The sequence below is a fragment of the Peromyscus leucopus genome, chromosome 5 (genome assembly GCF_004664715.2).
Source record: "Peromyscus leucopus breed LL Stock chromosome 5, UCI_PerLeu_2.1, whole genome shotgun sequence".
Classification (NCBI taxonomy): domain Eukaryota; kingdom Metazoa; phylum Chordata; class Mammalia; order Rodentia; family Cricetidae; genus Peromyscus; species Peromyscus leucopus.
In genome coordinates, this window is record NC_051067.1 from 39,230,099 (window position 1) to 39,243,647 (window position 13,549).

The 13,549-nt window shown below is 44.6% G+C and overlaps 1 protein-coding gene across 11 annotated transcripts in view; it reads left to right on the plus strand.

Annotated features, from left to right (window-relative positions):
* Carmil1 (capping protein regulator and myosin 1 linker 1) overlaps positions 1-13,549 on the plus strand; it is a 299,648-nt gene that overhangs the window by 209,429 nt on the left and 76,670 nt on the right. For all 11 annotated transcript variants that reach the window (XM_028880526.2, XM_028880554.2, XM_028880547.2 and 8 more), the window contains 3 exons: positions 583-755; positions 2,584-2,652; positions 6,151-6,244. In XM_028880526.2, coding sequence (XP_028736359.1) covers positions 583-755; positions 2,584-2,652; positions 6,151-6,244 — 336 coding nt within the window. The remainder of the gene's footprint in view (positions 1-582; positions 756-2,583; positions 2,653-6,150; positions 6,245-13,549) is intronic.

Here is a 13,549-nt window from a genome sequence, read left to right on the forward strand (position 1 = left end):
TTTGGTTGAGTTGCTTAACCCTTCTGTTTCCTGTTTGGTAAATGATGATGGGAATCGTGTCCATGTAATGGATGGCTAAGAGGGTTAATTGGTCTAGAGAGATGGCTCAGCTGTTAAAGGCTGGGCTCACAAAAATATGTGATCAACAAACACATGAAAAGAGTACGTACGTGGTGGTTAGATATAATAAATGATTAATAAATATTCATTGGCCAAACATTATTCATCTTGGGTGGTTTTTATTTTGCTCTTGGCCTCTGTGTTTTGGGGTTATTATTTTACTTATAGAAAATAAAATGGGTAGAAAAGAATAATACCTCATTTGGGACACTTTGGTGATCCATGGCTGGGCATAGAAGCCCCAGATATTCAGCAACAAAGCACCTGTTCTCCAGGTTTCACCCAGGAGGTCTGTTTGATGCTGGAACCTTCAGCTTCCAGCCTCATCCCCGCCCATGGCTTTAGACAGCAGTTCCAAAGCAGACAGTTCAGTGGGTGCAGCCCCTGGTTCTCCGTGGAGAGCTGGACAGTGGTCATGACTTTGATGAGGCCATTCAGTGCTGTGTGCTCTCTGCCCCGCAGCCTCTGCAGTCCTTGTCCCTGGCTGACTCAAAACTCAAGGCTGAGGTCACCATCATCATCAATGCCCTGGGCAGCAACACCTCCCTGACCAAAGTGGACATCAGTGGAAATGGCATGGGTGATATGGGAGCAAAGATGCTCGCCAAGGCTCTGCAGATCAACACCAAGCTCAGGTAGGCAGGGCTGTCCTGGCCCTGAGGGGCGGGTGCTCCTTCTCAGGAGTCTGGGCCTCCCAGGATCCTCACTGGGAAGAAAGCAATTTCATAACTTTCATCAGAGTACTTGGTTGGGACACTCTTGAATGCATGCATAGTATTTCCTCAGATGTTTGTCTTCACAAGTCCTCTGTGATGTAAAACCCTGACAGAGTGCTGTGGTTCCTTTTTCACTGGAGTCTTGAAAGCTAACCGGGGAGATAATAATGGCAGTGAGAAACAGGGAAACCTTTGTAGGTCACCCTGAGGAGCGGACCCAGGAGGTCTGTGTCTTTTAGTGACAGGCCATGTCTTAAGAGATGTGTCCTCAGGTGATACAACTCAGCAAGCATCTCAGAACCTGCTTGCACAAAAGAAGCCGACCATGAGATCCCTGGGCAGTAGTTAGTGGTCCATCACTGACCATGTGTGGTTGTGGATCGAGGCCTTTCCTCTGCTTCCCACCTCTGTATAAAGACTTGAAACACAAGGGCACTGGAAGTGTGCTGCTCAAGGACTGGTCCCCAGGTGAACTATTTCTCTGTTTCCCAGCCTTGCCCCAGAGTTCTTGTACACACAACTCTTCTTCAGGACCAGCTACACTTCACCCCATTATTGTCCTGATACGCAGAGTGAGATTGGGTTTGTGGCTGGTCTGTCAGTCTGGTGAACGAAGAGCAAATGCCTGTTGCTCTTCCAGGGCCCTTTTGGGATGCTTCTCTTTCTCTCGCATGAGACAGAATTGGAACCTTCTGTTGAAACTGAAGCCACAAGGCAAGAACAGGGGCAGGGTCTTTGAAAGTCAGTGTGAATAAAGGAGGTCCTTGGCTTGGCATGGTAAATCAGTAACAGCTGTCAGGCTGGGGTCCTCCAGGCAAATGAAGGGTAGTTTTTGTGTCCTGGAGCATTCCTAAAACACCTTGGAAGTGTACATGTTCTATTTTTCCTACACCAGTAAGTAAACAGCCTCCTGTTTTATAGTCTTTGCCAACAGAGTGAGTGAAATTCTCATGATCACACCAGGACAGGGACATGAGAAAACAGGAGAGAGAGCAAAGTTCCTTCTAGGTTTTGAGGCTAGAGAAGGTCCTGTACTTGAAGATGTTTATGTTGGGCACAGGGCTGGGCAGCATCTTTGGTTGGAGCTTCAGTTTCTATGTGAATCTGAGGATGCCGTCTGGAGAACAGAGGGGCCAGGTCCTCTAGCTTTCTGGCTGGTACAGTCTTGAGAATTGCAATAAGTCAACCTATTTCTTGCACTTTTAGGTGTTGATTTTCAAAAATACTTGTGTGATAGCTGTGTTAAGCTATAATGTAGGGGCTGGTAGTATAGTTCAGTGATATAGTGTGTGCTTAGCATGCATGACATTCTAGGTCAACCCCAGCATCGATCGATTGATAGACAGAAAGAAAGAAAGCTAGACTGATAGATGATAGAGTATTAGGTGGGATGACCATTTTTGTTTTGATGAAACAAATGAAAGTTATTCCTCATTTACATAATGCTGTTAAAATGCTTACAGGCCTGTCCAACCTTTGTCTTGTGGATGGCATGCCGTTGCATGCAACCAAAGATAGCTATGAATTCACTCTAATATACACTCTTGAATTTACTTAAAACATTATGATGTTTTTAAAAAATTAAGTAACTGCACTGCATGGCTTTTGGTCATGAGTGTTGTGTCAGGACGTCAAAAGGTTGGATGTGCCTGTACAGTGTTGATTCGAAGCCATTTATCTCCAGTGGGACGATCATCTCCGCCACACCTCGGTGTCTGATCATTGATATGGTTTCATTTCCAAACAGGACAGTCATCTGGGACAAAAACAACATCACCGCCCAAGGCTTTCAAGATATAGCAGTTGCCATGGAAAAGTAAGTTTTAATTAGGATATTCTCTGAGACAGCACTGAAGAACCAATGGTATTAGTGCCACCGGCGGGGTGGGAGAAGAAACCACAGGTAGATGTCAGCTCTCTGCAAACCAGCCCCGGGGGTCGGGAGGACAGCGGCTCTGTCCTGACTGAGTTTTCTCATGTGTACAAGGGTGGAGGTGCTGATCTGCCAAGGCAGATGGTCATCAGCATCACTGTTCCTCCTGAGTTTGCGGTCCACAGACTCTCTGGGTTTACTTTTCTGTTTATCTGGACAGCATGGGCGGGTGTGTGTGTGTGTGTGTGTGTGTGTGTGTGTGTGTGTGTGTGTGTGTCTATAGTCCAGAAAATAAAAGTGAAATTAATTAGTAGTGAGTCTTATTATTTTATTGATAGGAAATTTTTTTATTGTAATTGATAGCAACATTTGTTATTTGCTGTCAAAGGTACTTTTCTGATCAACGAAATGAAAAAGTAACAATACTAGACACGAATGAAAATAATACTAGAATCTCTTTTTGGCCAATGTCAATCTAAGAAATCACTCGAGTGTCTCCAAAGCAGAGAGGTATTTACGGTACTCACCAGAAGAGCAAAACATCCATCACATGGAGAACCTGTGTGCCTCTGTAGTCCTTGGGCACATTCACAGAGGTTGAGGCAAGGCAAACAGGGCCACCTCACTGAGCTTACTGGACCTGAGGCAGAACCTGACGTCAGCTCATGATGGAGGTGCTGTTGCCAGACAAGACTTCCAGAGCATCTTGTCTTAATTGCTACAGCCTTAAAAAAATGTTAAAGATGACATTTTCTTACTGGAACTTGTACACATGGACCTTCCGGAATTGGAAGGATTGTGTCACTATTTATCTGAGACTTGCAGGCAGGAACCTGCCCTCATTAATCCCTAGGTCTAGTGTGGACTGATGTGACCTGAGTGGGGCCTGGCTACCATCAGACTCTAGAACGCTCTAAGCAGATTCTGAGCCTTGGAAAGGAGATGTTCTAAAACACAAGGGGAGAGGGGGGCTGCCACAGAGAAACCTTTTCCCCAGGAAAGGGAGGAAGTTCTCACTGTCCTGGATCTCTGCCCACACCCAGTTTCCTATGGCGTATCTCACTTCTTCATTTATTCTTTTTTTTTTTCCCCTAAGGGAGAGGATCAGAGTTAATGGTCTTCGAGCACTTTTTATTTTATTTTGAGACAGGTTTTCACCATGTATTCCTGGCTGGCCTTAAATTCACAGAGATCCACTTGTCTCTGCCTCCTACGTACTGGGATCACAGATGCTTGCAAGAGTCCTCTTGCCTCTCTCTGCCTTAGAGTCCTGGGGTTACAGGGAAAGCACCATGCCTGGCTCCCTTGTTTATAGTAACACCAGGCCATTGCAGGGGGTGGGTGAGGCAGCTGACCACATCCCAGTACACCACCTCCTCCAAGAACTGTCTGTGACCACAGAACCAGCTGTTCTACAGCGACTCTGTTCCCAGAGTAGGCACGGTGATCTTCACCGTGTTCACATCCCAGCAGCCATCCCCAGTCGTATGGAACACTGCCAGCCCAGGCTGGCAATTAGGAGAAGCCAGGAACACACCCTGTCAGCACTCACCATTTCCAGGTGGCTAGTGGTGTCTCAGGATCAGTCAGTTATATATGCTGTTCTCCGAGATGCCGGCTCTTCTACTGTTGTTTAAATAAGCCATGCTGGTCTGCAATGGACTACAGATTGGATGCAGGAAAGATAATAAAAAGATGTATAGTCTTTTAATTCCGTTTGGCTGGTTCTTTTCATAAACAAACAACTGTGTAAAACAAAGTAAACAAAGGTAGAAATTACACGTGTAGGGATGGCAGCCTTCCTTGGTTCAGTCCTATAGTGAAGTACTCTATCTCTAGGGGGAAACAGCTATCTAAATTGTTGCTGCTAATAAAATGATTTTTTTTCTTGATTATGTTTTCATTACTAGTGCCTTATTGGGGGGGGGTGTAGTTGCTAAGTCACTAATCCAGTGATAGCCACCTAAATGTCCATGAGATGACAGCTCCTCACCGTTTGGAGATCTAAAGCATGACCCTGGCCTTACTCCATTGTATGTGAAGAATGCCCAGGTCACCACCAAATGGCCCAACAGTTTTTGTTTGTTTGTTTTTTTGTTTTTCTTTTTTCTGAACAGCATCTGTAGAAGTGGACAGTCACCTTGTGGGTGGGGGTGAGCAAGCATCTGTTGTGTTGGGGTGTGTTTCAGAGCAAGTGGGAGTGCTTGTCTGGGTACACAGCAACAGGAAGCAGGGCAGGCTCTGAGGTGGGCCAGACTCGGACTGGCTGTTTTTCACCTCAGGTGGCTGTCCCCTGCCCTCTTGAGTCTGATCAGCCTGCCAGTAGCAATGACGTAGCATGGGCACAGTACCCCACAGTTGGTTCCTTTACCCGATGGGCTCTGGCTGATGTATTAGGCAAGCTGTATAGTGGCCCACAGGGATCAGGGTGCCTACCCAGGCAGGCCACCCTTTTCCTCCAGGCTCCTTCTAGAGATGGCCACCTGTTATGGATGTATTTATTCAAAGAACGCCAGAATAGAGCAGAATGTTTTGTGGATGCTAATGGATTGGCATCTTGTTTGTTTTGGTGTTTCCTTCTTGTACTCATTTTAGTCTGGCTGTCACATGTGATTGCCAGGTACCATCAGATCAGTAGATAGATGATACAATGAAACCATTTGAGACTAGACTTTCTTCCTAGACTTTTTCTCTATCTATCTTGTAGTCACAATGAGAAAGTTTTTGTCTTTCATGTTAATTCAGAATGGAAAGCAAAACTACATTCATCAACTTCATCTCTGTCTTATAGGACAGTGCAAATTAATGGGCCCGGCCAGCCAGCCTTAATGAGCATGGGAAGTAAAAACCACTCTGCCATCGAGGGCCTTTTGATGCCTGGATGACTTAGAGAGGTGTTTTGTTTTGTAGCCTTGGCTGGCCTAATACTTTCTGTGTAGCCCAGGCTGGCCTCAAACTCAAAGCAATCCTCCCGCCTCACCCTTCCCAGTACTAAGATAATAGGTATACACCAGTTTAGCAAGGATAAAAAGATATTCATTTGTGTGTTTGTTTTGAGACAGCATCTTTCTAAGTAGCCCTGACATAGACCAAGCTGGCCTCAAACTCCCAGAGATCTGCCTGCCTCTGTCTCCAGAATGCTGGGATTAAAAACGTGCACCACTGTATCTGACTTTATTTTTATTTTGGATTTTTTGAGACAGGGTTTCTCTGTGTAGCTTTGAGGCCTCTCCTGGAACTCACTCTGTAGACCAGGCTGGCCTCGAACTCACATAGAACCACCTACCTGTGCCTCCCAAGTGCTGGGATTAACCACCACTGCCCGGCTGTATCTGGCTTTTAAAAGATATTCTTACAACTATCTTTTTAGATCTAAAAAACAGTGCTCAACTGAGGTAACAGACCGGCATTTGAAATGTATGTTTTTGTTCCTTTCTCCAGGAACTACACACTGAGATTCATGCCCATTCCTATGTATGATGCCTCCCAAGCTCTTAAAACAAACCCCGAGAAGACAGAAGAGGCCCTACAGAAGGTATCAAGAACTCTGCGCTCATATTTGAATTGTGTTCATACTTATTCTGGACATATGACTGTGACTTTAACATAAAGCTTTTGAAAACCATGTATTCTTAAGATTATGACTGTCATAATTTTTGACTGGGTATGGAAAAAATAATGAAGGCTGAAATCTGACATGAACTTTTAGGCAGATACAGTAACATTCTTATAATATCAACATGTCCAAATGTAGACACCTCCCCATCTTTGGAGAATGTGGGGAGCTAAGACATCTTTTGCTCTATGGCTTTCCTATATCTCATCTTTCAGAGTGCTTTTTTTTCTTTTGGTTTTTTGAAACAGGGTCTACTATAGCCCAAGGTAGCCTCAGACTCACTATGTGTCGGAGGATGACCTGAGCTTCTGGTCCTTCTGCCTTCATCCATCAAGGGACAGGATTGCAAGCATCCTTTGCTTTTTATGGCTATGTTTCCTCTCAGTTAGGATGTGCTCATAAGTTCCATTTTTACTCTGATGCTTTTTCTAGAGTTTCTCCCTCTTTGTTGTCTCTCTTTGATGGTACCATCCTCTAGCCAGGCTCCCAAACCTGACTTTTTGTTTCTCACATCTTTGTTAGCCAGTGGGCCACCCATTTGCCAGATTATGTAGCCTAAAGCTCTTTGCTCTTTCTCCTGCCCCTGTGTTGATACAATACCTTTCTTCAAGACTTTATCTCCCACCATGATCTTGCCACATTTGGTAACCCCTGTCTCTTTTCCATGTTAGAATTACACCATCTTTTATGGCAAACCTTCATGCCATCCCTCACTGGCAGCTTTTCTGATAAATAAAGCTTGGTCTCCCTAACATAGAATGCTGTTCTATCTAGGATCTGCCTTCTGTCTGCCTCCTGCTCTGTCTATTACCAGCTCTAACTTTTCATTCCGTCCCATCTCAAGGGACTGCAATGTTGAATCCGTGGAAAGATTTAATATCTGTTTGCACCAGTTCTTCTGGTCGTTGACGTTTGAGAACCATGGCCTTTCTCTGGTCAGGACTCGGCTCTTTCTACACTGCTGTGCTTGGCTGTTGAGTTGAAATCTAGTGTTTAGAGCACCACAGTGACTCCTGGGGGCACTTTCACTCCCCTGACAGAGTGGCCTTCCTGGGCTTTCCTCACATGACAGACTCTATTCATTACGTTCTGTTGTTGTGATCAAATGCAATGGCCAAAGCCAATCTGAAGGAAAAAGGGCTTAGTTTGGCTTATGGTTCCTGAGGAATGGAGTCCATTGTGGAGAGGAAGGCATAAACACAGGCAAGGGAAGCATGGAGGCAGGAGCAGGAAGCTGATCACATTTCTAGCCATACACAGGAAGCAGAGAAGCAGAACAGGAAGTCAGGCAAGGCTATAAACCCTCAAGGCTTTCCGCCCCAGTGATGTACTTCCTTCAGCAAGGCTTCCCCTTTCTCAAAGTTCCATAACCTCCCCCGGGTGCACCACCAGCCAAGGACCAAGTATTCAACGAGCCTACAGGGGACATTTCTGCTTCAAACCACCACACAGACCATGAGCTTCTTGAAGGAAAAGCCCATGTGGTTTTCAAATTTTTCATTCTCTGCAATTAGCTTAGATCCTTCTTAACCATTTTGAATAAAAATGAATAATAGGAAGTGGCAGGGAAAGATCTAAAATGACAAAAGAAATTATCCCAGATTATTGTTTGAAATATATGACCTTAAAACCAATTCTTACCTAAGTATAGTAGCTCACCTCTATACTCCCAGGAAGATCTCTCTGAGTTCAAGGTCAATCTGAACTATAGAGTGAACCCTATCTTAAAAAATAAACAAAACCCCCAACTTTTTCCAACTTTGTAGCCTCCAGTAATTACTTAATTCTTCTGAACTTTAGTTTTCACACACATACACACTCTCATATGTATGTGTGCATGCATGTGTGTATACATATATTATGTAAATAGGAAAAATTAAGTTATACCCTAATTATGTTTAGTGGACATCTAACAAATATGTTAATACATGAGCATGAGGTACACCATTCAAATGTTTATCATACATTAACATGGGTGCAGTCTTTAAAATAGCAAATGAGATGTTTCAGTTTCTTCCCCACTGTATAGATGAGGAAATGGAAGGGAAGGGCACTAAGAATTTAGCTAGGAGTACAGGCACCCATTACCAAGCCCAGCTGGGAAGTAAAGACAGAAACTGAGTTCTGTTGCATGCAAGTTCTTCAGATGCATAGAGAGAGTGTTAAAGCACTAAAGAGGGAATTAAGGCAAAATAAAGTCTAATTTTCTTAGTTCAAACTGCTCCAAGAGAGGACTGCTTCCATAATGAAATACTAGCACCAGTGTGCTGGATGTCAGTCATGATGTGTGGAGATATATGAGGCGACTGGGGATCATAGCTGTGGTGACCTCAGGTCACTAAATGTCATTCCGTGTGGAGATGGGAGATGACTAGATGTCACAGTGTGGAGATGCAAGGTGACTGGGTATCTTAGTGCACAGTGACATGAAGCAAGTGACAGCATATGAGAAAGGACGGAGGTAGACCAGCAGCCCTCATGACAAGGGATTGCACTTTTTATGAAATGTGTAATGCTACTTGAAAGTAGACTTGAATGTATTGTAAACTTGTATTGTGGACATAAAGACAAACACTGAAAAAAAAAAAAAAAAAGAATACTTGAAACGCTTGACCAGAAATGTTTCCAGATGGGTATTTTTTTTTTCTGGTGGGTAGAACTTGGGAATGTTTGTTGGTGTGTAATGAAATTCTGTGGGGTTAACACCCAGGTCCAAATATGAATTTATGTATGTCTATATGTATCTTGTGCACATGCCCAACAGGGAGTTTTCAACTGTGTTTAGTGTATTTGTGTTCTCACCACAGCCCGTCACCTCAGGTCAGATATGAAAATTTCCACCTTAGAACAACATGCCAGTGTTTAGAAAATTTGGATTTTGGAATATTTCAGGCTTTGAATTGTAGATTATAAATGCTCATTCTCTAAATCTGATATGCTGGAGAAGAGAAGAAAAATAAAAATCAGATAAATCTTTGGGGAAGACAAAGAGGGGAGAGAAAAAAAAGAAGAGCACAAATAAAAACAACATAGGGCTGTTACAGGTAGCAGCCCTATGAAGATACACTTTCCACAGAGGAAAATTTAAAAAAGACAGAAAACAACCAGTGGTAGTGCATGCTGGGAGAGTGAGGCAGGAGAATCAGAAGGTCAAGGTCACTTGTTGTTCGAATCTTAGATGGTCTTTTAATAAAAAAAAAAAAAAAACCCAGAGCCACATATCAGGGTGAAAGCTGAAAGATCAGAGAAGCGGAACAGCCAGCCACTAGTTCTTACCTCTACGAAATCCTCAGCCTAAAGAGAATGAGTCCCTGTTTCCTCACGCCTTATATACCTTTCTCTACCCAGATATCACTTCCTGGGATTAAAGGCGTGTGTGGTTCTGTTTCCACTGTGGCCTTGAACTCACAGAGATCCAGATGGATCTCTGTCTCCCGAGTGATAGGATTAAGGGTGTGTGCCACCATTGCCTGACCTCTTTGTCTAATCTAGTGGCTGGATCTGCCCTCTGATCCTCAGGCAAGTTTATTAGGGTGCACCATATATCGCCACAGTCACTCTTACCTCTAGTGAGTTGGAGGCCTGCCTGGAATGTATGAAACGGCCCAAACGAAGTGAGGAGAGTAGAAGTGTGCTTGCTTGTGGGTTTCGGTGTATGTGTGTGTGTTGGGGGATGGGGTGCATGGGTATTTTGTACCTTGAATTTATTGTGTGTTCATGCTCAACTGAACCTGTTTTCATCTTGACAGCTAGATTCAGTCTTCTATCTACTTTAACTTTTCTATAAACAAAAATATATTCAATCTTTGTAAATTGTTTTTAAATGCAGATTTCCTTCACTTTGATCCAGGACTTTTTCCTCTTGTGTAAGTCCTGCCTCTGGAGATGTCTGGAGACATATCCCTGGGTTTGGACCTCCTCCATCTTGCCCCTGCTCCCATCTCCTCACTGGGACAATACCTGTTTTGGCTCCTCCTCGTGTGACCCTAACCAGGCTCTGAGCTCTTAGTCCCCAGGAGATAGGTTCACATCTTCATTCTGGAATGTAGTGTGGAGTGAAATCTCACCCTGCTAAGTTCAGTAGTAATAGGTCATGACTTCAAACAAAGACACATGGATCCTGTAATTCCTCTTCCCTTTAAATTTATTTTCAGAAACAAGCTTTGGGGGGCTGGGGATATGGCTCAGTCAGTAAAGTGCTTATTGCACATACGTGAAGACTTGAGTTTGCTCTCAGACCCACATAAAAGCTGGGTGTAGTGGCATGTTCTTATTAATCCTGGCACTGGAGAGGCAGAGATGGGAGGGTTCCTGGTACTCACTTCATAGCCTAGGTGTTGAGTTTCAGGCCAGAGAGAAAGACTGTCTCAAACACCGAAGTGGAGAGTGACACAGACATGACATTCCAGGTTGACCTTTGGCGTATGTGGACACTGGCACTGTATATACGTGACCATGTGCACACACTGAATTAGTTAGGGTTTCCATTGCTGTGAAGAGACACCGTGACCACAGCAACTCTTATAAGGAAAATATTTAACTGGGGTGGCTTGCTTACAGTTTCAGAGGTTCGGTCCATTGTTATCATGGCAGGGAACATGTTGGTGTGTAGGCAGACCTGGTGCTGGCTACAGCTTGATCAGAAGGCAATAGGAAGTCAACTGAGACAGTGGGCGGTATCCTGAGCATAGGAAGCCTCAAAGCCCGCCTCCACAGTGACACACTTCCTCTAGCAAGGCCATACCCACTCTACAAAGCCATACCTCCTAATAGTACCACTTCCCTGTGAGATTATGTGGGCCAATTACATTCAGACTACCACACATACATACACAAAAAGAAGCAAACTTCACATATTATTTTTCTTAACAACAACAACAACAACAACAAGACCATAAAGCTCCTTCCTGACTTGGTTTGTGAAGCAGGATGGCTGGCCTTGGGAAAGGTCTGGAAACACAGGCCCTGCCGCCTTGTCTGTACCACATCTGGGCGAGATGAGCCTCCTGAATGAACAGAGTGCTCTCCGGCTTTGGGCCCAGTGTGAGTCCAGCTGTGAAAAGACCGACGGAGCAAAGGACCCAAGGCTGGGTGGCCTCAAGTGTCTGTCATTTTTGGAACCTCTGTAGCAGAACATTTCCCGTGGTTGCGTCACCTTGGCAAGTCGTGGCTGCTGGGAGGCAGTGAGAGGAGCCCTGTGATCCGGCTCCGGGGTCTGCACCGGGTGTCAGGGATGCTTTAGGAGGGGGAGGGAGCTTTCTTTCCTCCTGTTGCCTCGGCTGCGTTGGGTGGGAAGGAGCTCTGGCTCCGCTTTCTAGTTTCCTGGGATGCAGGTAATCACTGTCTGGGTTTTAATTGTTCCTAATTGCTATTGAGTAGTAGTTATTTTAGCATATGGAAAATGAAAATGAAAATGTAATAACAGCAAGAGCTTCACAGTTATTAGACATTCTTAACCAGGGAACCACAGTGACAAATTAAAAGCCAAATGGTTAAGACACATTATTCAAACAATAAAGAAGGGAAAAATAAACCAAGATGGCACAATTTACCCACCTTAAATCTTTTTTCTTTTTGAGACATTGTCTCAGATAGCTCAGCTTGGCCTTTTTATCTGGGCTTTGTCTTTTCTGATTTCACTGTGTACGGTCGATTCTTACGCTGTAGCTGCTAATATTTCTAGGAAGGTGTGTGTATGTGTGTGTGTGTGTGTGTGTGTGTGTGTGTAAACTTACTGGGCAGTCACACATACAACACTTTGTAACCAGTGTCTTAGTTTCTTTTCCTGTTGCTGTGATAAAACACTCCAACCAAAGCAACTCAAGGGAGAAAGAGTTAAGGGTGGCTCATCGTTCCAAGCTATAGTCCATGACGGGCACGCCATAGGCATAGGGACTTCGGAGAGCTGCTCACAGTACCTCAGAGGTCAGGAAGCAGAGAAAAATGCTTGTGTTCAGGTCACCTTCTCCATTTTATGCAGTCCTGGATCCCCTGCCCAGTGAATAGTCCTGCCCACAACTGAGATGGTTTTTCCCACATCCATTAACAGTAACTTAAATATCCTCCACAGGCATGCCCAGAAGCCCATCTCCCAGGTGGTTGTAGATTTGAACTTCTGAGTCCTCTGCTACCACCTGCCCAGTGCTGGGATCACAGGCATGCACCACCATGTTTATGTGGTGCTGGGGATTGAACAAAGGGTCGCATGTGTGCTACGTAAGCACTCCATTAACTGAGCCACTGCCCCTCAGATTATTCTTTGAAAGTATATTTATTTTTTGAGACGGCTCTCTTTATGTAGCCCAGGCTGTCCTGAAACTCACTGTGTACCCCAGGCTGACCTTAAACTCACAGTGATCCTTCTGCTTCTGCCTCCAGAGTATAGAAATTGTAGGCTTTGAACACCACGTCCAGTGAAAACCCTCTTTTTAGGCATTCATCATCCTAACTAGTTCATCCTGCACTCTTGTTCAGAGTGCCCATCCCATGTCTATTGATCTTCATAAACACTTCCTTTCCATCTGGTTATAATTTGTGCCTTCCCAGTTTTCAGGGTTTCTTGTTTTGTGTAGGACTATGTTTTCTTATTTGCTGGGACTCTAATAAAATCTGACCTGTTTTGAGAAACTATGAAAATTTGATAGCTTATTAAAGTTAGAATATACCAAAGTTACTATTTTTATGGTTGTTCTTCCCACTTTCTCTCTTTCTCCCTACCTCCATCCATGTTTTCTTCCCTTCATCCCATCCGTCCCTTGTCCTCAACCTCTTCCTCTCTTTCCCTTTTCCCAGTCTTCCTCCTCACCCCACACCCCACCCATACATGCCCTTCTCTCTTCCCTTTCTTCCTCAAAATAATTTGCCAGGTGCTGATCAGTTCTAGGGTGTAGATGAGGCTGAGATTTAGAGGGCACCATTGTTCTCCTTGGAGGAAAATCACTTCTGAGCTGCATGGCAGTTAAAACTGCTGATCTCACGACACCCAGGAATGAGAAGCCGGAGCTGGCAGCAGCTGCCACCAAATCCTGGCCAATCTCTGTCAGTTTCAGAGTCACACAGCAATGACTTCAGTTACCTGAAAGCTCATCTTCCCGATAAAAGCACCTCTGATACACTCTAGTGTCAGAGCGCTGCCTGAGCCTGTATGGGTGGTGGGTCAGAGAGGTACTGGTGTGTCTGAGCCTGTATGGGTGGTGGGTCAGAGAGGTACTGGTGTGTCTGAGC